The following is a 23,565-nucleotide window of genomic DNA, read 5'->3' on the forward strand; positions in this document are numbered from 1 at the left end:
ATATACAAACATTAAAAGTAATATAAGTACATGACAGACACCCAAACTGGTACTGAATGAACAAAAAAGACATAGTGACAAGTCCACCTATCCTCCCCTTTTCTAATACAGAATACATTAAGAAAAAGCTTTGAGCTCTCAAAGTACTTTGATCTCAAGTTGAACTTCTTAACTGTATTTACTTTCATTTCTTTCTCCAACACAAATCACAAGTTTCATCTCTGTGTCCTTAAAAAAAAAAAAAAACACACTTACATGCTTAAATACCCTTTCTGTTTTTGGATTCAGAATAGACATTTAAAAAAAAAATCCATGGATAAAAAAGGTTATCCTGGCTAAAGGTTTTCTAACCTTGTAAGACCACTCACTGTCCTTTTAAAGGTTAGATAATTATGACAATCCTCTGAAATGCTGCTAACTCAATGTATGATTGCAGAAGCACGTTTCTCTCTTTCTTTCTTTCTCTCTCTCTTTTTTCAGGGCATTAGCACCAGAAGCTGCTTTTTTCTTACCTAAGTATTCCTTGCACTCTTTACATTACAGCATCTGGAAGAGACCATTCGGGTCCTAAATACTCCATTAAAAATAGTTTTGAGTATCTTCCCAGTATATTATTATATGTAAATTTTATATATTAAAAATCATTACACCATGGGAACTGTAATTAGTAATGTCCTTAGTAAACTACAGTTATTTTAGCATAAAACAGCTCTATATACCCATCATTAAAAAAAAAAAAAAGAATCTTCGGATGAGTAATTGCTTAGTATAAATTCTGAATGAACTCAGTAATGTTAAAGGCAACAACTGAGAATGGGGTTACAGGGAGAAGAAAAATCAGATATTTGGCTATTTTCCTTCTCAATTTATCCATAATCTACATATTCCCCCACTCCAACATATTAAAATAAAAATGCTGGTAAGGCTTTTTTCTCTTACGTTTACGCAATACTAAGAGTTATAAAACTCCCAAAAGAGAAAATGGGAAATAAAGAGCATAAAGCTCTCCAAAACCATATCTGAATTTAAAAGCTCTGAATTAACAAAGTCGATAAAGACAATGAGTCTTTTCTTGCCCCACTTTGGAGCAACAGGGGAGAATGAGTCAAGAAGGATTTAATGAAACAGAATCACAAGAATGGTCGCATTACTGACGCAGGATGAAACTTAACGACTGCCGATGTCAAAGTGCAATTGTAAGTAATAATATTCCTCAAACTGTTTACAACCCTTTTTTCCCTCCCTCTACTACCTTCAGTCAACTTCACATAAAATACAAAGTTCCAGTATTCGCAGAAAGGACAAACATGAATGAAAACCGGGGACTCCTGAGTGAGTTACAGACCTAATTGGAACATCTTTGGTTCCACTGGCTCACCGCAACCCATCTAACACCAAGGCCACAAAAAAGCAACCTCTTCCAACCAACCGTCTCGAGCGTGACACTTGGAAAAGTACCCACGGGGAGACTGGCAGACGCGGGGACAACGAGCGGTTCTGCCAAGTTAAACGGGCGGCCCTAGCATGCGGCGAAAGGGAACTTTGGTGACACGCCCAAGGCGGGCGGCCACGTTAAGGATACAGCTCTTCCGAGGTGGAGACGGCTCTCGCCAGCTCTGGCCACCGCCGCCGAATCCGGATCCCGTGCCTCCTCCCGGCGGAGGCCGGCCCCCCGGCTTGCCTCCGCGCTCGCCCCCTCCGCGCCCCCGACTCCAGCGGCTCCCACCCCGGTAAGGCCTGCCGCGAAAGCGGAAACGGTCCAACGCCAGGTGGCTCCGCTCCCAGAAGGACGGCCGCGGGCTGCTTTCCGACAGGGAGCTCGACGGCATCCGCACCGAGGGCGGGTGAGATCGGAACGGCTCTTTGGGTCGGTAGCTACTGTGTCCCCTGAGATGGCCCCGCTCCGATGCGTGCCGCGACCGCGAGAAATTCCTCAGCTGCTGCTGAGAAGAGGACGATGACGAGGAGGAGCCACCGCCTCCGCCGGATCCACCGCCCCGAGCCGGGTGAGGAGGCCTGCGCCGCGGGTACGGTAACAGCCCGCCAGCGCTGCTGCTGCTGCTGCTCCGGCTCCGTATCTGGCTGTTATTGTCGTCGTCGCTGATCTCCCCATCTTCAAGCTCCCCTTCTTCCTTCGGCGACAGGCCACTGGAGGCCGGGGCCGAAGTATCTGAGGTCGCCATCCGGGGAGCAGCGCCTTCCACACAACCTTAGCCCTCTGTCCAGGGACCCGCCCGACAAACTGCCTTCCTTCCACCTCGGCTCCCTCCCTTCCTAACGGACCGAGTGGATGCGGCCTTACCGTACCCGGACAACCTAGCGGGCTCTGCTCCCCAACTTCCCCGTACCCCAATTCTTTCTCGCCGGACTGTAGCAAGCCAGTTCCCTTTCCTAGCGCCCCCTTGCTCCTCCGTGATCAGGGCTCTTCCGCCTCGCGAGAAAGAGGCTCTGGAAGCGGCTCTGTGCCGGACGTCATTTCCTGAGGCACGCAGGAAACGAGGCTCCCAGTTCTCGCGATAACAAGGAAAGCACCACGCAATGGTCTCTGAGATTTGTAGTCTTTGGTCTTGTCATCGGGTTCGTCCTTCCAATCTACGACTTACACCTATCCCAGACTTTGGCCTGGGACAGCTTGGGTGTGTGCCGGGGTAGGCGGATCTGTTTATAATTGCAGACCTGAGTTTCAGAGTGTTTGGTGGGGAAAACACCTCTGTCTTAATTGCTCGAAGACTGCTGCCAGAGTGACGCCGTAAACCTATTTCTTTTCTTTCTTTTTGGTTGGGGGAAGGGTGAGTGTAGGGAGGGAGAAAAAAAAAAAAAAAAGCATAAAACAAAAACGGGTTGTGTCCGCCATGTTGGTGAAGGCAGAGGAAGGCGTCTGGAGCTCCAGCACGGTGAGCTCTGCTGGCTTAACACAGCCATATTAATAAAGGGAAAGGGAAGGTGGACCTTCCTTCACGCCCACTCCCCGTACACTGTGCTGTCCCCGCCAAGCCCGGTGGTCTAGCTTTTGAAGGAAGGACGCTTAGCAGCCTACGCCCACAACAGGCATAAGGTACCCCCCGAATGAGGGGGAGAGGGAAATGCCGACCAATTGCGCCGCGGCGGGCTGTGCCACCACCTACAACAAGCACATTAACATCAGCTTCCACAGGTAACGGGCGGGGCCTGGGGGTGACGGCAGCGGGAGCTCTACCTGTCTGGGGACCGCGTGCAAAGCGCAGGGGATGCGCCTCACTGTTGCTACTCCCACCAGCCGCCGGGAAGCATCCTCTTTTTATGTCCTTTGTGTGTGTACCTCAAAGCTGTCTTCTTCTCCTTCTGGGAATATTTACTCAATTTCTAAAAGAAATCCTAAGTGCTGTACGGTGATGACCCCTTGGAGAAAAGTAAAGGGAGGATACCTTAATTTTCTACTTTCTTTCCTAAGTATTAGACCATGCCTTGAGAGGGATGAAGCCACAAGGGAGAGATATTTTTCCTTTTCAAGTCAGTCACCTTGAATGCCTGCGGTGTTAGCGTTAAAATTAGGAAATGTTCACTAGCTTAATTGACATGGAAAGCCTTTAAATTTCTAGTAGTCACACACAGTTACCGTGGAGGAACTAAGCCATCAGTGATAACCATGGTATTACTTGCAAAAGATGAGCTGTCTTCTTACTTGTGCAGTTTAATAAAAATCTATGTTTTATTTGCAGGAAGAGCAAACAATTCTTTAGTTCTGTCAAGTTAAAATTCTACAAAAACACTTTTTTTTTTCTGGTAGCACTGGGGTTTGAACTTAGGGCCTCTCGCTTGCTAGGCAGGCGCCCTACCACATGCGCTATACCATATGAGCTGCTCCACCAGACCTAAAACTCTGAAAAACACTTTGTACACTCCATGAAAGTTAATAAGTACTGGGTAATTTTGTTCACCTTCTCTTCAAGTGCCTGATACCTGCCTGAAGAAAAGAAATATTAAAAAGTGAAAATGATTTTATATATCCCACAACTTTTATGATCTTAAAATATAGAAAATGTCCCTATTTCACTATCACTAAATGCACCCCCTTACTAAAAGCTACTGTTAAAAAAATCTTTATGATATTTGTTTTTAAGCTTCTTATAAGTACCACAGAAAAACATTCAGAGACCTAACAGCTTTGGAAAGTCAAAGAATACTTCTCCAAAGATGTAACATTTCAAATGAGACCAAGGATGATATAGATTTGGTTCTCTTTGCTACTTAAGTATTTTCTATTTTATTCTGAGAGTACTTGAGAAGCATGAACAGTTTTAAAAAAAGATTGGCATGATTCGATTTGCATATTAAAAAGCCCTCTGGGTGCAATGCAGAGAATTAGAGTGTTACTTAAAATGCTAGTTAAGCAACATCAGAGATGAATTTGATGAGCAAGGCGCTTATTATAGAATGTTAATTTATTATTTCCTTCACAGGGAAATCCTGCTATAATGTCAACTGAACTAAATACTACTTAATTGTTGATAAAAGGAGCACTGCATTAAGGGAGGTGACAATTGATAGAGAAAAACTATTTAGGATGCTGTAGTAAAACAAGGTCTAGAGTAGGATGATAATATTGACAGTAGAGATGGAAAGAGTCATACACATTTAAGAATTGTTTGAGGAGAAATTACTGCATTTAGTAATTTGATGTGGAAGATGAGAGAGAGGTAGGTGTCCAGGCACTACCTCTCTCTTTGAGGATTGCAGCTTGAAGCCAGTCCAGGGAAAAAGTTAGCAAGAACCCCATCTCAACAAACTAGCAGAACATAGTGGCTATCTTCTGTAATCCATCTATGCAGGAGGTATAAATAGGAGGATTATGGTCCAGACTTGCTTAGGCAAAAAACTGAAGACCCTATAAATACCAAAAAGTAACTGAAGCAAAAAGGGCCAAGGGTGTGGCTCAAGTAGTAGAGCACTTGCCTAGCAATCACAAGACCCTGAGGTCAAACTCCAGCGCTGCAAATCAATAAATAAAATGATAATAATAAAGATATTTTCCTGTTTCATAAATAAACAGTATTTAACGACTCTTCTCCTCTTATCCCCATGTACAAACTATGTTGCCCAAACTTACTGTCTCCCTTTTTTTTTAGCCTACTCCAGTCTTGTGTCCCTAATAATCTTATGAAACTACCCTTGCTAGTATCACCTCTGTGTCTCTCTGTATGCATTTTTCATGTGTGATCATTTCCTCAGTGAAATATTCTCTACTTTTAAATTATTTAACACTACTTTTTTTATGAGATTTTCTTTTTTGGCTTACTTTCAATCTCTTCTAATAGCCTTTCTCCCATTCCCTAACATAGTTCCTTACATTCTTATCAAAAAGATTTCAACTGTTCCTGTGAACTCAGTTAACATCTACTTGTTTAAGTTTCCCCAATGTTAGTATCTCTAGTCTATATCTCTACTGAGTACCAGACTTACAGGAGTATATACTAAGTATTTCCCTTGTCTCCTGCCAGTGTAACTGATTCAACATCTGAGTGAACTGTCCATCCCATGAACATACCCCAGTTCCTGCATTCCCAGTCCTAGTAAATGGAAACAGCAGCCACCCAGAAACTTAGAAGCCATCCTCCCTTGACTTGTCATCATTCCCTCTTGATTGGATTATTTCAGCAGCCTCTTTACTGACTCTTGCTTTCACTCAAGCACTGCTAATCACTCTTCTAAAATCAATGTTCTTTCTATAGCTAAGTGTTTAACCAGGGAAATGGGAAGTCCTGATTTGTCGTGTTTGTCTAGTTTCCATGACATATACTCTTACCAAGGTTAGTTTCAAGTTAGTAATAGGACATTACTGATCATGAAGTTAAGAGGTATATAATATCACACTATTCTACAGTATTTCCACCAAATAGATACAACAGACATAAGTGACATTAGAATAATAATAATAAAATAATTAGGAAAATGGGTTTGGTTTTCACTATATTTGGTTTTTATTTTATTGCAGGATTATATAAGTTTTAATGGTGTGTGTTACAACTGTCTTAAAATTTTTTCTCTTAATAACTCTTCAAATTCAGTCCTTCAGTGGCTTACCAATGCCATTTTGAACATATTTCAAAATCTTTGAAGGCCCGCTGGTATTATTTCATGTCCTAATATCTCTTCTCTGCCCCCCAAGATACTCTTTCTGTCCCCTCATCCTGTGCAGGGGTTTGAACTCAGGGCTCCACACTTTTTAGGCAAGTGTTCTACTACTTGAGTCCCTCCTGCAGTCCAGCGTAGTTTTTTGAACTCAGGGCTTTGCACTCACAAAGCAGGTACTCTACCACATGAGCCACACTTCCAGTCCATTTTGCTCTGGTTATTTTGGTGATGGGAGTCTCACAAACTGTTTGCCTAGGCTGATCTTGAACCTTGGTCTCAGCCTCCCAAGTAGCTATGATTACAGGTATAAGCCACTGGCACCGAACTCTCAAGATACAGTCTTCACTACTCCCACTTAATGCTCTTTTAAGGCCTCTTGACCAGAACAGCCTTTTTCTACGATTCCATACAGCTCTGTACTTACTCTTTTGTAAGACTCATGACACTTAGTAACTGCTGTTTTAAAAAGAAAGTGATGCAAGAGGGCTAGGGCTGAGGACTTAGCTCAGAGGTAGAGTACTTGCCTAGCATGTATGAGACTCTGGTTTGATCCCCAGCACTACCACCACAGCAACCACCAGAGAGAGAGAGACAGAGAGAGAGAGAGAGAGAGAGAAAACTCGAAATAGCCTGCCTAAATTCTGTATTCTACAAAGGAGTCAAAATTGGAATTCTGTTTTGTTGAGAGGCAGTGTTCTCACCCACTGTTGTCTACTTCATTAAGGCTACTTCAGATGATAGGTATCATGTCTGTTTTATTTGCCATCATGTCTTCAGTACCTATGACAGTGCTTGGAATATAAGAAGCATTCAATTGCTTATTAAAGATATAAACAAAATGGCCATTTTCAAAGTACTGAGTGATTTTTCAAAATATCTAATGTCTGTGAAAGTCTGGTTATATTGTGTAGACAAGATAAATTCATCTGGGCAAGGTGTGATAACTCACATCAATTACTCCGGAGATGAAAATGAGGAGGATCAAAGTTCAAGGCCAACCTGGGCAAAAAGCTAGTGAAACCCCCATCTCAGTCAATAGGTGTACCTGTGATTCCACCTGCTTTGGGAGGCCACAGGCAGGAGGATGTCAGTCTGAGGTTGGCCCAGGCAAAAACCGTAAGACCTTACTTAAAAAATAATTAAAACAAAAAGAGGGCTGGAACCATGGCTCATGTGGTAAGAGTGCCTGCCTAGCAAGCACGAGGTCCTAAGTTCAAATCCCAGTACTGCCCCCTACTCCCAAAAATCATAATCATACATTGTTTACCACCATGTGAATTTTTAAGATTTATGGGATGAATTATTATTATTACTTAATATAATAAGTAATATTATATTATGATGAGTTAGACTTTACCCTTTAAATTTACTGTGAAAAATCTAAACACATGCAAAACATGATTAAAATTGATGCTGTAAAAACTAGGTATGGCGGTACATGCCTGTAATTCTAGCACTGGGGGTGGGGGAGAGGCAGGAGAATCTCAAGTTCAAGGCCAGCTTGGACTACATAGAGAGGTCAAGGCCAGTTTGAACTACATAGCAAGACCCTGTCTCAAAAACCCAAGGGCTAGGGATGTAGCCTGTTGGTAGCATGCACAAGGCCCTGGGTTTGATCTCTGGCATTGCAAAAGAAAATTTTAAAAAAGATTAATACCATATAAAATATACCAGAATCAAAAGTGAAATTGTTAATTGGTCTACTTATTCTATTTCAGCATAGATAATCTAAAAACTATTTAGCAATGCCAAACCCTGTTAGTTCATTTAGTCATTGATTCACCCAGAAAAGCTGATTGAGTGCTTAACAGGTAGGTATTGTGGTAGATACTACTATGTTAAGTCCTGGGATAGGAATGGTGGAGTGTCTGAAGTGATAGAGCTTAGCAAGTTTGAGGCCCTGAGTTCAAACCCCAGTACCACCAAAAAAAGAAAAAAACACAAAACCCAAGTTACTAGATCTAGGGATAAAGTAGTGAAAAACATAGCCCTTATCCTGGAGAAACTTACAGTATAATGGGGGAGAAAGAAAAGTAAACAATTAGACTATAGTGATAGTAGTACTTTATGATATAGAAGCATCTAACTAAGTCTTCTAATTGTGAAAAACTTTTTTAATAAGATGGGATTCCTATACAGTCTTAAAAGAAGCAGGTGGTTTGGTTGAGTTAAGGCTCCGTTCAAAACAATGATTTCATATTTAAGGAGCAAGTTTGAAATAAATCTTCAAAAAGAATTAAGGTAAAATATAACTGAAAGATAGTCTTCCTATATTTGAAGAGTTTTATACAAATAATAATATAATAATGTTTATTTGTGTGAGTCTTCACTGACGCTCTGATAAGAAATGTGTTTAACAAGGTTTGCTTTTTAGCCTAAATTTTACTTTCCAAATCATTATATAATGAAATAGACATCTTTGAAATGAGAATAAATTGTCATTAAGAGATGAGAGCTAGGCATGTTAAATTCTTCATCAGAAAATGTCTATTTTCTGCCACGTGTGGTGGCATGTACCTGTAATCCCAGGACTTGGGAGGCTGAGCCAGGATGATTGCAAGTTCCCAAAAAACATAAAGAAGGAAGGGAGGAAAGAAAGAAGGAATTGATTTTCTAATGAAACCAAAATTTTCTATGAAAATATTATGCAGTATGGAATGACAAATCTTCAGGGTATGTCTGGGGTTGGGGGAATGGGAGGTATTTACTGTAAATTTGGGATATCATCTCTTGGTGCTCCTCATCACTGGTAACCTGTGCAAACCTAATACTGTACATGTGGTAACAGTCCAAAAGCTGTTATCTAGTAAGGTTTCAGTTCATATTCTGAAATCATATGGTCCTCTACAGTGGATTTTATGGTTCTTTTTATACACAACAGAGTTCATATTCTTGAAGAATAAGATAAACTAAAGAAGAGTTGAACCTGAATTTATTACAGGTGAATGTGGTTCTTGAGTTTCAAAATTAGTCAACACGGCTGCCACGATTTTTAGAAACAGTCCTTTATATTGTCTTTTCCTTAACAGGCATACATTGGATGCATATCAGTATATTTTGTATTTGAAATAAATATGAGAGGAAACATACCTTCCTAAAACATTTTACCTTTTTGTAATAATGCTTTCTGCAATGCTACATAACTTAAGAGTCGATTTAAAAAAATATATAGATACAGTTTAACTACATAGAATTAACACAGTGAATTACTAATTTAAGTATTTTGTATTTAATGTAGCAAATTTTTATTGACTCCTGTCTGCTATGCTAGGAGTCAGAGACAAATAGATTTAAAAATATCTTCAACAAAATTAAAGAAAAGGGCAGAACAGTTTCTGCCTGGAAGTGAGGGGGTGGGGGGGGAGAGGAAGGGGGCCGGGGAGAAACTTAGGGGGCAAAACAATGTTCTAAATGTCATAATGAAGGAACACAAAGAAAGGAGTACCACAATCTCCCATTTACATAGAAAATGTAAATTTTTAAATTTACATTTAGGAAATTTTAAATTTTCTTTTAACCATCTAGTTAAAACTACCCAGAAGTGTGGTAGTTGGATTTGAGTTACCTTTTTTTTTGTTTGCTTTTTTTAAGGTTTCCCTTGGATCCTAAAAGAAGAAAAGAATGGGTTCGCCTGGTTAGGCGCAAAAATTTTGTACCAGGAAAACACACTTTTCTTTGTTCAAAACACTTTGAAGCCTCCTGTTTTGACCTAACAGGACAAACTCGACGACTTAAAATGGATGCTGTTCCAACCATTTTTGATTTTTGTACTCATATAAAGTCTATGGTAGGTGATGTTACTCTCCTTTTTAAAAAAAAAACCATTCAGTTTTAGAACCCATTACTTTTTGTTTATACATGGGAGCAATTCAAAATATGTTCAATTTATATATGATATGCCTCAAAAAAGTTGCAGATGTTCTCCTTGTGTAATAATGGAGCAGGAAAAAATTAGAACTCAGGTCTCCTGACTACAATATTCCTTCAATCCAAATTATTTTACCTTATAGATTGGACATTCTTACTCTGAAATTCAATTAAGCATGCTCAATTGGCTAAATCTCTGCAAATATTCCAAAATCTGAAATACTTCCAATTCCAGGCATTTTGAATAAGAGATACTCAACCTGTACTAGAATTCTACATAACTATATATTATTGTCAATAAAAGTACCACTGGTAAAACAGAAGAATAAGTCATGAAACCTCCAGTATCACTGTGCTCTGATTTTAAGATGACATACAAAGGCTGGGTGTGGTGGCTCAAGCCTGTAATCCTAGCTACTTGGGAGGCAGAGCTCCAGAGGATTGTATTTTGAGGCCGACCTGGGCAAAAAGTTTTCAAGACCCCATCTCAACAAATGGCCAGGTGCAGTGGTACACACCTGTCATCCTGGTTACATAGTGAAACACACATAAGAAAAATTGTGGTCCAGGCCAGCCTAGTCATAAAGTGAGACCCTGTCTCAAAACCAACATAAAAAGGGCTGGTACAGTGGCTTAACTGGTAAGAGTGCCTGCCTAGCAAGCGAGAGGCCCAGAGTTCAATCCAGACTACCACTGAGGGAAAAAAAAAAGGTGACATACAAATCACATGTGCTTAGTACTTGAAGAGCAACACACCCAGAGTTCTACCAAAAGATGTAATTTCAGGGCTGGTGGAATGGCTCAAGTGGTAGGGCACCTGCCTATTTTTTGACCTTGTACAGAACAACTATAATTGAATGGTGAGAACAACAGTGGCTTGAAGGATGAGGGGGGAAATTACCAAATCTTAACAAGTTATATTTTAAAGGAAGGAGAAAATTAGGGTACAAAATGAATGAATCACAACTTAGATTTTGGGTTTAGAGCCTAGAGATATATCTCAGTGGTAGAACGCTTACCCAGCATGCAGGAGGCATGGGTTTGATCCCTAGTACCACAAAAAAATAAAATTAAAAAAACTAACCTTTTATTTGCTTAGGGAAGAACTGATGAGAGAGGAAAAGCTAGCTGAGAAAGATGGGAGTTACCAAAAAGAAAGGGAGGGTAGAATGAACACAAATAGAGGGTTTGACTGTAAAAGGAGAACAAACAGATTTTCCTCTGAGAGAGAAAAAACTACTTGAGTCATTAGTGACATTTAAATTTGTAAATGTCTCCATCCCTGTCTGGATGGGAGAGGAGGTGGTAGTTTTCTACTATCACAGATACTAGAAATGCTCCCGAAGGGCAAGAATACTTTTCATTTCTGAATCCTCAACACTTCAACACTTCACCCAGTGCTTGGGATATAGTATGCACTCAGATATTTGTTGAGTTTGAGATGTACCTTATTTCTGATATTTTGATTATTTGTTCACACAATAAATACTAAACTTTATGGTATGCCAGAATCTCAGAGGCTGGAGCAAAAGGGAGTCAGTCCCTGCCATTTATGCAGAGGGACCCACAATAAGTTTTATGAGTACAATAACTGTATTTGTCTTACTTGTTCACCATTACTTCCTCAAGAATTCATGGTATGTGTTTCAATAGTGGTGTTTTTTGTTTTGGGGGGTTTGGGGAGGATTGTTTTGAGGTAAGGTCTCGCTATGTGGCCCTGGCTTATCTTAAACCACTAACCTTGTACCTTGGCCTCCCAAGTGCTGGGACTGTGTACCACTACACTTGGCTAATTGTTTATTTAATGAATGAAAGGCACAGTGTTAGGAAGATAAGATATAATCTAAGTATTATAAATAAATGGTTTAATATTCCTGGAATATAATGAACAAAAGAGTGCATAAGTTTCTAATTTGGATAAAAAGTAGCCAAATTTTAAATCTTTGAAAATGTAACTGTGAACAATTAATAGGTAAATATCATTTGAAAGCTTGATACTTGATAATATGTTGCTATAGATACTTCAGTTTTTATGTAAGTAGACTCTAGGTATGACCTATTCATCAATGTGAGAGAATAATTAACTTTTTAAACAGGATCAAATCAATACCACAGATATACAATATGTCTAAATACATTCTAAATTGACCTTAGTAAGAAAGTTGCAAATATTTTTAAAGTCTCCATAGAATCATATTGAACATTTGGAAGATATCTTGGAAGTCCAATGTTTATTTCCAAATCAATGTTTGAAAACCTGTGGAAAGGACAAAAGGAAGTAGGTGACTAAAGTTCATTCAACCTGTTCAGAAACTTAATCCATGCATACATGAGACAGCATGCTGTCATTTCCCATCAAACTTTTAAAATCAATTCTAAAAGAGTACTTTAAATAGTTATTCAAAACTGGACACTGTTTATTTATTTGTGATATTCCATAATTTATGTTCAACTCTCTAATTTATTCGGCTCAGAAACTCAAGTCAAGGAATCTTTTGAAGAAAAACAACAGTTGTGCTCCTTCTGGACCATCTAACTTAAAGTCAAACATGAATAGTCATCAAGTACTACTTGAACACAGTTATGCCTTCAGGAACCCTATGGAGGCAAAAAAGAGGATCATTAAGCTGGAGAAAGAAATAGCAAACTTACGAAGAAAAATGAAAACTTGCCTACAAAAAGAACGCAGAGCAACTCGAAGATGGATGAAAGCCACATGCTTTGTGAAGAATTTAGAAGCAAATAACATGTTACCTAAGGGCACATCAGAACACATTTTACCAACTGCCTTCAGCAGTCTTCCTTTGGAAGACTTCAAGATTCTTGAAGAAGATCAACAAGACAAAACATTACCACTTCTCTAAATCTAAAACAGACCAAGAATATTCACATTCAAGGTTTTTTTTGCACAGAACTTGATGCCCATCCTGCATTATTTTCAGAGGTAAAGATATTTATGGCAATTATGCCAAAACTGAGTATTTAATAAAGTTTTACTTGATGTAGCATTATTACTGTATAATTTAATACCTGATTATAAAAAAAAGTAGAAACTTTTATTTCAGAATGAATGGAAGTGCCTTACATGAGGAATGTACTTAGAAGTTTTGCTAGGAAATATATGTTTGCAAGGTGTTGTTGTTTTTGTCTTTTTAAACTACTGTTAAAGAACAACCTATGACCAGTAATATAATCTATATTAGAGAATTTTTTTTCCTGTACCAAAGTTAGGATACTACATTCTAAGTAAGATGCTAAGGATGAGTTTATCATATTAACTGTGACCTTAAAACTGCTGGATGTTGTATTTAGTTATTATTGGCACTGTGGTTTGAAAATTTATAAAACAAAATATGAGGTGCAGGGCAAGTTACTTTACTTAAACTTTTTTTTAACCAGTAAAAGTAACCGTATCATGGCCTCTTTTATAAGAATATTAGATTTTAAAATAAGTTATGAAATGTTTTGAAAACAGTATTTTTGAACGTGAAGGACCTTTTTTGAGTTATTTAAACTAGGTAAGCCTTCAAGTACCTCAGACTAGTAAAAACTGGGAATTGATTATACCCACCTTCTAAGAAAACATGTTGTGAAATATTGCAAGGTGCAGGATTTTTTTTGATAATTAAAATATTATATTTCCAATTTCCAGTTTGGTAAATTAATAAGCTTATATACTAGACATATACTCCTTTGCTCCTGTGTGTGTTGATAGCAAAACTCTTCAGCTTTTTTTTAAACTACTTTCTAAATATAGTCTATATAGGTATAGTAGTTTTTTCTTCCCTCTTTATAAACCCATAGTAAAAGTTAATCAAGAAAAGTACTTACATAGTATATTTTCACAATTTACAACTTTCAGCTTGTTTTTTTTGTTTGTTTGGTTGATTGGTCTTTTTTTTTTTTTTTTGGCTGTCCTGTGCTTGTTAGGTAAGAGCTCCACCACTTGAGCCACACCCCCAGCCCTTTTTGTTTTTAGTTATTGTTCAGATAGGGTCTCATGTTTTTGCCTGGGCCAGCATGGACCTCGATCCTCCTATTTATGCCTTCTGAACACCACCACACCCAGCCTATTGATTGAGATGGTGTCTCACTAACTTTTTTTTTTTTTTTTTTGACTTGTACTGGTCTCAAATCATGATCTTCTTAGTTTCCTCTGGAGTAACTGGGATTACAACTGTGAACTACCACACCCAGCCACTGTCTTTTTTTTTTTTTTCTTTTTACTGAGTCAAATAGAACAATCATAATACACAGGGGAAATAAAGCTCTTCTCTATGAAAAATACATGTATATCTTGTGGGGGAAACTATGCAAATGTTAATTACTTTATAAACTAGAAGTATCAGAACTAGTCTTATGGTTGCCACTTGAACAATTAAAGGGTCTGCCTTATTTCATCAGATGTTCCTTTCCTTTAAACCCTTTCCTTTAAAAAGCTTTGCTTAAATAATGTAAAAGTTATTAATAATTAAGTTGGGGCTGGTGAAGTGGCTCAGGTGGTAGAGTACCTGCCTAGCAAACATGAAGACCTGAATTCAAACACCAATGCCACCAAAAAAGTAAAATAAAAAATGCATAAATAATTGAGTTATTCTACTTCAAGCTTGTAATACTACTATATTAAAGTCATGTATACCTAATTATAAATTACTGTAAATCTTTTCTATGAACAAATGGGCTTTTGGTTTTGTTTTCTAGCCAACTGTTTGTATTATCTCTCTTTTTTCTTTTTCTTTCTCTTTTTTTTTTTTTTTTTGGGGTGGTATTACTGGAGTTTGAACTGAGGCTCTCACACTTGTTATGCAGGTACTCTACCACTTGAGCCACTCCACTCACCCTTTTTTTTGTGCTGGGTTTTTCCAGATGGGGTCTCATGAACTCTTCTGCCCAGGCTATCCTTGAGCCTCAGTCCTCCTGGTCTCAGCCTCCTTTGTAACTAGGATTACAGGCGTGAGCCACCAGTGCTCAGCTATCTCTGTCTTTTTAAATAACATTTGATTGGATGGTAACAATCTTATTACATATTAGCACTCTTTTCTTTTTACTTTTTTTGGTGGGACTAGGGTTTGAAATCAAGGCTTCAAGCTTGCAATGCAGGTGCTCTACTGCCTGAACCATACCTCTAGCATTCTTTCTTTTTAATAAGTAATGTCTTCCATGCAAATGCAAAGGTAGGAGAAGTCTCATTTAGTTCTCATGAGGTACTTTCAAGTTCTTTTGCAGATAGTATATTTATCGTTAGTATTAGATGTAGTTCCTCGGAATTGTCACTGAATCTTTTTTGTAATATGATTTCAGATACCTTTATATAATCTCAAAAACTTGTCATACACTGACAATATCTACTATAACCAAAATAAGTTGGGCAGATAATCATTTTAACATAAACTATATTTTCCAAGTATAGACTGTCACATAGTTCGCCCCTCCACACTAAGTACCAAACAAAACACTATTAATAAAGCCCGGTTTCTGTCTACAGTGGTATGTTAATATTTTGGGGTTTTTTGTGTGTGTCAATGTTGTTTTGAGTATGTGTTTTGTTTTGTTTTTTGAGACAGTGTCTCACTATGTAGTCCAGGGGCTGGGGCATGGCTCAGGTGGTAGAGCGCCTGCCTGGCAAGTGCAAGGCCCTGAGTTCAAACCCCAGAACCACCAAAAAAAAAAAAAAATCAAAGTTCACTATGTAGTACAGCCTGGCAACCCTCCTGTCTCATTCTCCCAGGTGCTAGAATTACAGGTATGAATCACAACTCCCAGCACTAATATCTTAATACCTTAATATAATGTTTTTAAATCATAAAAATAAAACATTATAAAATACAAGCTTTTGGCAAATTTTGGCAAAGTTACTTAGTCTTCATTAGCTATTACTTGATACCATTACTACTCAGAAATTTTAATTTTCTGCATGAGTTTCGTTTTCCATGTTATTTTCATATTACTGCCCTGATAATATGCTCCATACCTTCCCTGCATAAAATTCTTTTATTAACATATATCTATGTACCTAACAACTAGCTTCATAGCATAGCTTCATAGCAGAGCAGGGCAGTATAATAGCTGTGATCCAACAGGAGGCAGAGGTATGAAGATCACAAGTTCCAGGCCAGCCTGGGCTACATAGTGAAACCCTATCTTTAGTAAAAACAAAACAAAACCTAGCTTCATTCATAGAGAAAAACCTAAAAGAAATCTCATGTTTTCAGTTTTCTGACAGACACTGTGAAACTAATCAAAATTACAACTTTTCCCCCAGCTGAACACAACCTAGATTCTTTGTTTACCCACTAACTGGCCACTAACTTGCACCCAAAAAAAGGTTAAATGTGACATGATTTTCTATGCTTAATTTGCTCAGTATCTTGAGAGAAACTGTTTATAATACAGTTTGATAAACTGTAAAATAAATAGATGCAGAGGAGTACACTGGTGAATTGGAACTCAGTAAGAACATAAACTTTATACTCTTTTATAGTCAAGTGCTTTTCTTTTAAAATGAAACAGATTACTTATTATAATGATTTACCAAAGGAGGTAACCAATAGGTGTTTAACCTGAATTTGAGTTGTAAGACATTTTTACTCTTTAAAATGAAAATGATAAAAATTTACAATAGTCTTTTTGCTAAAAGGAAAACATAGCTAAAATAAAACACATCAAACCCAAGTACTGGAGCTTATTTGAAATTTGATTATTTTGTACAAATTAAACTCTATTACTACAGATTTCTGAAATTACAGAACAGTTGGCACCCGTTTGTACAAACTTTCTGTATGATAGGTGGCATTTTCTCTTGATTTATACAAGAAGAAATCTTTGTTAATTTAACTTATTTATTCACTGAGACATTTACTCTGTGCCAGTTTGCACAAGAGGTAAAAATGCCTATGGTCTAGAACGTCCTAAAATGGAACAAAGGTCTCCTTCCAATCCCCTCTGCCCTCCACATTCTAATCCTTTAACATAAAAATCATGTTAGGATAAAATGTGTCTCAAAAAAACAAAAATAGGGCTGGGTGCTGGTTGCTCACATCTGTAATCCTAGCTAGTTAGGAGGCTGAGATTGGGAGGATCACCTTTTGAGGTCAGCTTGGGCAAACAGTTTGAGAGATGCCATCTCCAAAATAACCAGAGCAAAATGGACTGGAGGTGTGGCTCAAGTGATGGAGTGCCTGTTTTGCAAGTGTGAAGCCTGAGTTCAAACCCCAGTCCTACCAAAATAAACAAAAAAATAGGACAAAATTTATACATATGTAAAGGTAGTGCTTGAGGCCATTGTTGATCTTTCCCAGGTAGACTTTATAATGTTGTTTTATCTCATTTCTCAATTTTAGAATACGGGTAAATTTTAATTTAGGTATGATTTAGAATTGGTTCATCTTTATACCAGAAATAGGATTCTTTTGCTTTTTAAACATTTGGAACTTTCTAAGAATTAAGCATTTTGTAATGTATATTAAATAATTACATATTGTATTCACAAAATGTATTTGAACTATGTTGATATTAAAAACTTTTTCCAAGGAAATTACTGTTATGTCTATTATTTCCAAAATACATACATAAACATTTTTGTAAAAGTCCTTTTTAAAGGGTCCCTGATTTGACCCTTTAAATGTGTTTGGTAGAATTCCTTTTAACTTGAAGCAAATTGTATAACAAAGATATTTGAACCCTTGCTGGGTGCTGGTGGCCTCATGCCTGTAATCCTAGCTATTTGGAGGCATAAGTATAGAGGATAGGTTCGAGTCAGCTCCCAGCAAATAGATCTCAAATTACCCAACAAAAAAGGGCTGGCAGAGTGGCTTAAGTGATAAAGCGCCTGCCTGTAAATATGAGGTCCTAAATTCAAACCCCAGTACTGCCAAAAAAAGATATTATGTGAACCCTTGAAGAGGAATTAGTTTCACAGGTGTTGGTTAAGTTATAGCTAAATGTTTATTTGCATAAAATGTACACATATCAATTATTTAAATGCTGTTTATACAATCTAGGCCAGTTATATGGAGGGCTATAAAAATTATACATGTCTTTCATGATGGTAATTTGAGGCTCACATAAAGATTTACTTAATGATATGATTATAAAAGCATTTTAATAACAAGGTGATTATTTTCTCAAAATATGTTAAGATTATTAAAATATTGTTATTTAATGCTTAAACTATCTTAACATATGCTGTACCTATTGGCATGAGCAACTAAAACCTAACAGATGCGATCTCTGTCCTCAAGAAAAAAAATTCTATTTGTTTATTCTCACCCTTACTGTTGCACATCCTCTCTTTAATGTCCTTTAAGAATGAGTTGAATCTAATACAACAAATCAGTCTTCAATTGCTGCCTAACCTTTGAAAAATTTGTGCTCCAAAAGTTACAAATGGTCTTTGAGTTTCATATCAAAAAATGATGTATGTGCCTATCTCACAGGAATTTTCAGTTTAAGAAGCTCTTTAGCAAATATTCCAAACCTTGTCTCTTAACTTGTCTCCATTCTCTTGAGCTTCCTATTTTCATCTTCTTCTTGATTCCCCAAACCTTTATCAACAGCCCTTTCTATGGCTTGGTCACTTAGCAAAGTTCTTGTTATCTTTTAAGTCCTACCTTAGATGTTTCCTCACTATTGTGTGACACCTTCCCTAAACCTGTGCTAAAGTGACTTTAGTGCTCTTTTCCTTCAGTCCTGTTTTATATATAATTTGGATAAAGTCATCATCTTATTACAGTGTGTGTACAAATGTGTTTTCATCTTCTACCTTTCTTCAAGGCAGAGACACTGTGTGGGTGTGTGTGTGGGTGTGTGTGTGTGTGTGTGAGCATGTGTGTGCTTTTTTGGGGGTGGTGCTGCTTTTGTTGTTACTGTTTTCCTTTCTTTCTGGCCCTTAAGAGTCTGACATGTACATGTTAGCACTCAAATATTAGCAGATTTCAGAAAATCTAACCACTCTTTTGCTTAGATTTAAAAGAATTGTACATAAAATCCCCTGGTATTTTCCTAGCAAACAGTACTTGGGATATCTTTTACAATGGCTGTTAAGTACCAAATGTCTACCCTAAAGAAATCAAAACTTCTTTATATCAAAGGAAACTTAAATAGGTGTTTATATTGTGAAATTTAAAGATTAGTACAACAATGAATTTCCAGCCTCTTCTATGATTGTAATACTAAGTGTCAAACTCATATTTTCCACAGACAAGGAATCTGTGGTAAAGAGAAAATTAACACTTGCAAAGACTTTAAATGTTCAAATTTCTTAACTTCTCAGAGCTTTTTTACTATCCTATGAGGATACAAAATTTTTCAACCTCAAATTCAATCTGAGGTATTTGGAAAGGAGGGAGGGTACTGGAGGATTGCAGATCTAATATCTTGAATACAATTTAGGAAAGGCTCAACTAGAAATCTCTGTTGCTAGAAAACGGCTTCTTATTAAAGTAAATAGAAAAATACTGTTGACTTTTTAAAATGGCAAAGTCTATAAAATTGAAAAGTCATAAATTTCTTTAAAAAGTACATTTTAACTACATTAATTCTTCCCAAATTGTCTCAGTGTTGAGCTAAAATAGATTGTGTAGTTACTAAGCAGCAGAGTATTTTTTTCTTTTTTTTGCTCAATGGGATAAAAATCACAAAATGTCAAAGTACACCTCATTTGATGTACCAACTCATTTTAGTGTTACCAGCTCATCTGAAGGTTCATTTGCTCAATTCAAAACAGAAGTCACAAAGAGGCAAGTAATGCCATCTGAATGAGGGTTTACTGGGGCTTGTGTTTGAACACAAAAGGGTGACAGTATATGGAATAGGGTCCCTAGACTGCTCTGGGAGGACACAAGGACTACAGTTTACATGCACAAAAAGGCAGGCTTGCACAGTCAGCTGTTGCTGTTGCACACAATGCCAGGATTTCTGCATATATCAGGTCTTTGCTCTCAGCGCAAAGAAGTTGGCAGCAATCTACTCATGAGGATTGGGTTGTCTGCCCTGAGCTGTAAAGTTCCAGCATGTTGGCCTGCAAGGGTTGTGAGAAAGCTTGGGAGAGGAGGCAGTGGCTCCTGAGTCTAGTCATTGGCAGAAACATTTTTGAATTAGCCTGGGATAGGTAGGAATCCTTGGTGGGGAAATCAGGGCCCTCCCTGCTCTGATTCAGGTAGTATATTTTAATTTGACATAGGAAAAAAAAAAAACGAAGAGAAATACTCATTTGAAGGGTCATTTCACTGGCACTATGATTTAATATGCAATTTTAGTCATACCTCATACCCATGAGAAAGAGAACATTATCCCTAGGAACTAACGAGCGATAGATAGCCTTGGTGGTATTAGGAAAAGGCCTGTCAGTCACAGCTTCTTCCCGGTTTTCTTATACACACCAGCTGATGAGAAAAGGACATCACTGTGATGACGGTAAAAGACAAGATCAGTTCATAATTTTTTATAAACAGAGACAAAAACCATAGAAAACATTAGCTTTTATGATTAATAACTTTGCCCAATAGTCTGGTAACATTGAATTTGGCAAGGAAGTATGGTGAATTACAATTATTTACCTACGAAGTACAAACTGAAACAAAAGTAGGTATATAATGAATTTCTATAGAAGAACCGTAAATGTATTTTGCCTAATAAGAAAAGGCCACTATTATTTAGTCCTATCTTACAGATTTGGATTTTAGTTAACTAATGAGATGTTCTACCAAAAGGAAAGGCAGTTAAGTTTTCCTGGTATAATATATATTGAAACTTAAAATAACGTGAATTTTTAAAAAGTAACTAGTTTTAGTGGGTTAAGTCACAATTATATACTGTGTCTAAAACGGCTTTCTCTCCCCTTTTACATTGTCAGCAATTAACGAAATATTCAGAAATATATTGTAATTACCAGTTATTAACCCAGGCAAACAAAAGTTAATTTCAAATAAAAAGTGCAATCAGCCACAAGACTCGGATTGTTAATCCTGACAGTTCTGCTTTGTAAATGATTTAACTGAATGCACACGTACCTTAAATATGAAGTGTGGGGACAGATATTTCCAGTGTAAAGTGGTGGGGTAACACTAATTATGTGAGAGGGTCAACAGCAGGAACTATGTGTAAGCTTTATCTTTCTATATCTAGCATCCAGCAGAGCCTGGCTCATTATAGGAACTAAACTGTTGTTTTAAATTACTTCCCAAGTCACTAAATTCCGTTTCCCTTCCCCCCCAAAATCTAACATTTGACATGAACTCTTCATAGATTGAAAAACATTTGAATAATACGCCTGAAATAAACTTACTGGCTCTAACTTCAGTTGCATTTCCTTATTTCATTACTACCCAGCAGGTTCGAGTGCCCCCACGCCACCCCTGTGGGGGTGGTTTCAGTTCAAGGGTCTAGGATGCCCCAAATTCAAGGACCTAAGTCTCCACGCATCGGTATTCGGAAGAGCAGTGCCTCGGCCTCCCTGCTTTCCCTTTAAGTGCTCGGGAGACCGAGACGGCACGGCGGCGCATGCGCACAGAGAACTAGCCGCGACCGGAAGCGGCCCGGACTGAGCTCCACGGTACTCAACCCTGGCCAGCTGGATTTGGACCCCAGGGCGACGCAGGCCTCCGTGGGAACTTGACCGTGGTCGGCGGCGCCAGGCTCGCTGCCCAGACAGCCCCAGGTTGGACCGCCCCACCGGGCTGCCGACCTGTCCACTCGGCATGTGGGAGGGCGGTGGGGGCGGGGCTCGGCGGCCCGGGACCGCTGATTGGCCGCCGCGGCCTTTCCCTTCCCTTTTCTGGTCTCCCAGCCCAGGTGCGAGCCGACCTCCCGCCTGCCCTGCAGCCTCCACCTGTGCGCTGGGCAGGTTATAACTTAGCCCGCATCCGTTGAAGCACCAGCTGCCATTTCGGGAAGGAGTTTGGGTTTGTAATTTTTTTTTTTTTTTTGGTTTTTTTGGATTGGTCGGTGGAAGATGTTTTTTATGTTTGCTTTTATGTTATGGATTCATGTTTGCAGCTAAACGAGCGTTTTGCAGGCAACTTTTCTCTCCGAAAAGCTATCTTTTGTTCTCCCTCAGGTGCTCATAGCCTTACTGCCCATGACAGATTTTGACGATAATATTTGCAAAAGATACTTAAGTATGATTACTAACATAGTAATATTGAGCCTCATCATATGCATATCCTTAGTCCTCTGGATTGTGTCGATGACTGCTGGCACCTACTATGGTAAGTCGCAACGCTTTCAACTGCTTTTCTGTCATCTAATAGGCAGAATTTAAAACTACCATGTAAAATCCTAATTTATATCCTGTGAATGTTTGCCTTAACTTACAGGGCCTGACTGTACCAATGTGATCATATAAAGTGCCTTCAACGTCTTAAAGAATTTAGTAAATGCTTGCTGTGATACCAGTTATATTACTTTGAGACATTGTCTCAAAATGTCTTTGTTTCACATAATTATTTCATCTGTCTTGGTGAAAAATGATATAAACAGTTTTGTGAAGTAATTTCTGTTATGCTTTTAATTTTGAACAGGAATATTAGTCATGTGGTCTATCAGTTTCATGTTTCTTATAAAAATAATGAACATTAAAGACTGCATAGGTTTATATTTGGAGATTTGAGGGATTTGTTTGCTGTTTAATCACTTCAAAAGAATACACTCCAGGGTTGGGACTATAGCTCAATGGTAGAGTACTTGCTCTGATTTTATATCCAGAACCTTAAAAAAAAAGTGCAAATGACTTATCTTAAAACTTGAAGCCACTTTGCATAAATATAAAATATTATGGAGTCAGAACTTTAAGGTTTTTTCTTTTGTTCTGCACATTATTAATTGTACAAGATAATAGGTTTCATTGTGACATTTTATTAGATGTATATTGCACACCTTGATCATATGATAATTTTAAGGTTTTTGGGACAGGGCAGTGCTGAGGATTGAATCCAGGGCCCAAGTATGCTGGGTAAGTGCTCTACCTCCTAGCTAAGTCCCCAGCCCTTATTCTTTGAGACAAGGTTTTGCTATGTAGGCTAGCCTTAAACTTGGTATGTAACCCAGGCTGGCCTTAAATTTATAATCTTCCTGCCTCAGCCTCCCAAGTGCTGGGATTACAGATGTGGACAACCACACCCTGTGAGATCTTTAAAGTTTTGAAACTGCCCCAGAGCATGTCTATACACAAACTTCCTTCATGTTCGTATGAAAAACAGAATGCTGGTCAGTTCATAATGAAGGGAAAATTGTAAAGGAAAGTGAGAAAGTGAACTGTTACAAATGGCTATATGGTAGGTAATGGCCATTTCAGAATTTAGTCTTTTTGCAAAAAGGCATATGAATAGTCAGCTAGGTGTTCTCCAAGGTACGGAAGCTCTCAGGGCAGTTCATTCATAATAATGCATACAACAAGGGATCAGGATTGGAAGGGAGGAAAATGAGAAAACTCTTATCTAACAAAATAGAATAAAGGAGAATTTCTAAATTGAAATACCCCTAGGGCCAGGCACGTAATGGAAATGAATGTACCTATTCAGGTTTTTGCTTATTAGACATAGGCAAAAGTTTTCACTTCTAAAAACAGGATTTTTTTGTTGATCCCTTGGT

At 38.2% G+C, this 23,565-nt stretch overlaps 3 protein-coding genes across 10 annotated transcripts in view; 2 read left to right on the forward strand and 1 right to left on the reverse strand.

Moving 5' to 3' along the window:
• The window catches only part of Zfc3h1 (zinc finger C3H1-type containing), a 52,614-nt gene extending 50,431 nt beyond the window's left edge, over nucleotides 1-2,183 (reverse strand). For both annotated transcript variants that reach the window (XM_074083924.1, XM_020178987.2), the window contains exon 1: nucleotides 1,583-2,183. In XM_074083924.1, coding sequence (XP_073940025.1) covers nucleotides 1,583-2,183 — 601 coding nt within the window. The remainder of the gene's footprint in view (nucleotides 1-1,582) is intronic.
• A 344-nt stretch (nucleotides 2,184-2,527) lies between these two features.
• Nucleotides 2,528-16,514, forward strand: Thap2 (THAP domain containing 2). 2 transcript variants are annotated; one of them, XM_074083931.1, is made up of 3 exons: nucleotides 2,528-2,648; nucleotides 9,703-9,898; nucleotides 12,453-16,514. In XM_074083931.1, exons 1-3 carry the CDS (start codon nucleotides 2,539-2,541, stop codon nucleotides 12,840-12,842), a joined length of 696 nt encoding a protein of 231 aa, XP_073940032.1. In that variant the 5' UTR covers nucleotides 2,528-2,538; the 3' UTR covers nucleotides 12,843-16,514. The 2 variants fall into 2 exon arrangements, with proteins under 2 accessions (XP_073940032.1, XP_073940033.1); XM_074083932.1 differs by having other exon boundaries at nucleotides 2,539-3,154.
• A 4,965-nt stretch (nucleotides 16,515-21,479) lies between these two features.
• Nucleotides 21,480-23,565, forward strand: part of Tmem19 (transmembrane protein 19) — a 30,993-nt gene continuing 28,907 nt past the window's right edge. Inside the window, exons 1-3 of one of the 6 annotated variants that reach the window (XM_074083925.1) lie at nucleotides 21,487-21,634; nucleotides 21,764-21,878; nucleotides 22,034-22,184. In XM_074083925.1, the coding sequence (XP_073940026.1) occupies nucleotides 22,055-22,184 (130 nt within the window). In that variant the 5' untranslated portion in view covers nucleotides 21,487-21,634; nucleotides 21,764-21,878; nucleotides 22,034-22,054. Of the gene's footprint in view, nucleotides 21,635-21,689; nucleotides 21,879-22,033; nucleotides 22,185-23,565 lie in introns of those variants that run through there. The other 5 variants (XM_074083928.1, XM_074083929.1, XM_074083930.1 and 2 more) reach the window with 5 other exon arrangements.

Source organism: Castor canadensis, chromosome 8 (genome assembly GCF_047511655.1).
Source record: "Castor canadensis chromosome 8, mCasCan1.hap1v2, whole genome shotgun sequence".
NCBI classification, from domain to species: Eukaryota; Metazoa; Chordata; class Mammalia; order Rodentia; family Castoridae; genus Castor; species Castor canadensis.

What these genes read in the sequence shown, in the direction of transcription:
- Thap2 (XM_074083931.1), top strand. Translation starts at nt 2,539, where the DNA reads ATGGTCTCTGAGATTTGTAGTCTTTGGTCTTGTCATCGGGTTCGTCCT. An exon ending in CAGCTTGGGTGTGTGCCGGG is followed by an intron (nt 2,649 to 9,702) that starts GTAGGCGGATCT and finishes GCTTTTTTTAAG; the next exon opens with GTTTCCCTTGGATCCTAAAA. An exon ending in GTACTCATATAAAGTCTATG is followed by an intron (nt 9,899 to 12,452) that starts GTAGGTGATGTT and finishes TATTCGGCTCAG; the next exon opens with AAACTCAAGTCAAGGAATCT.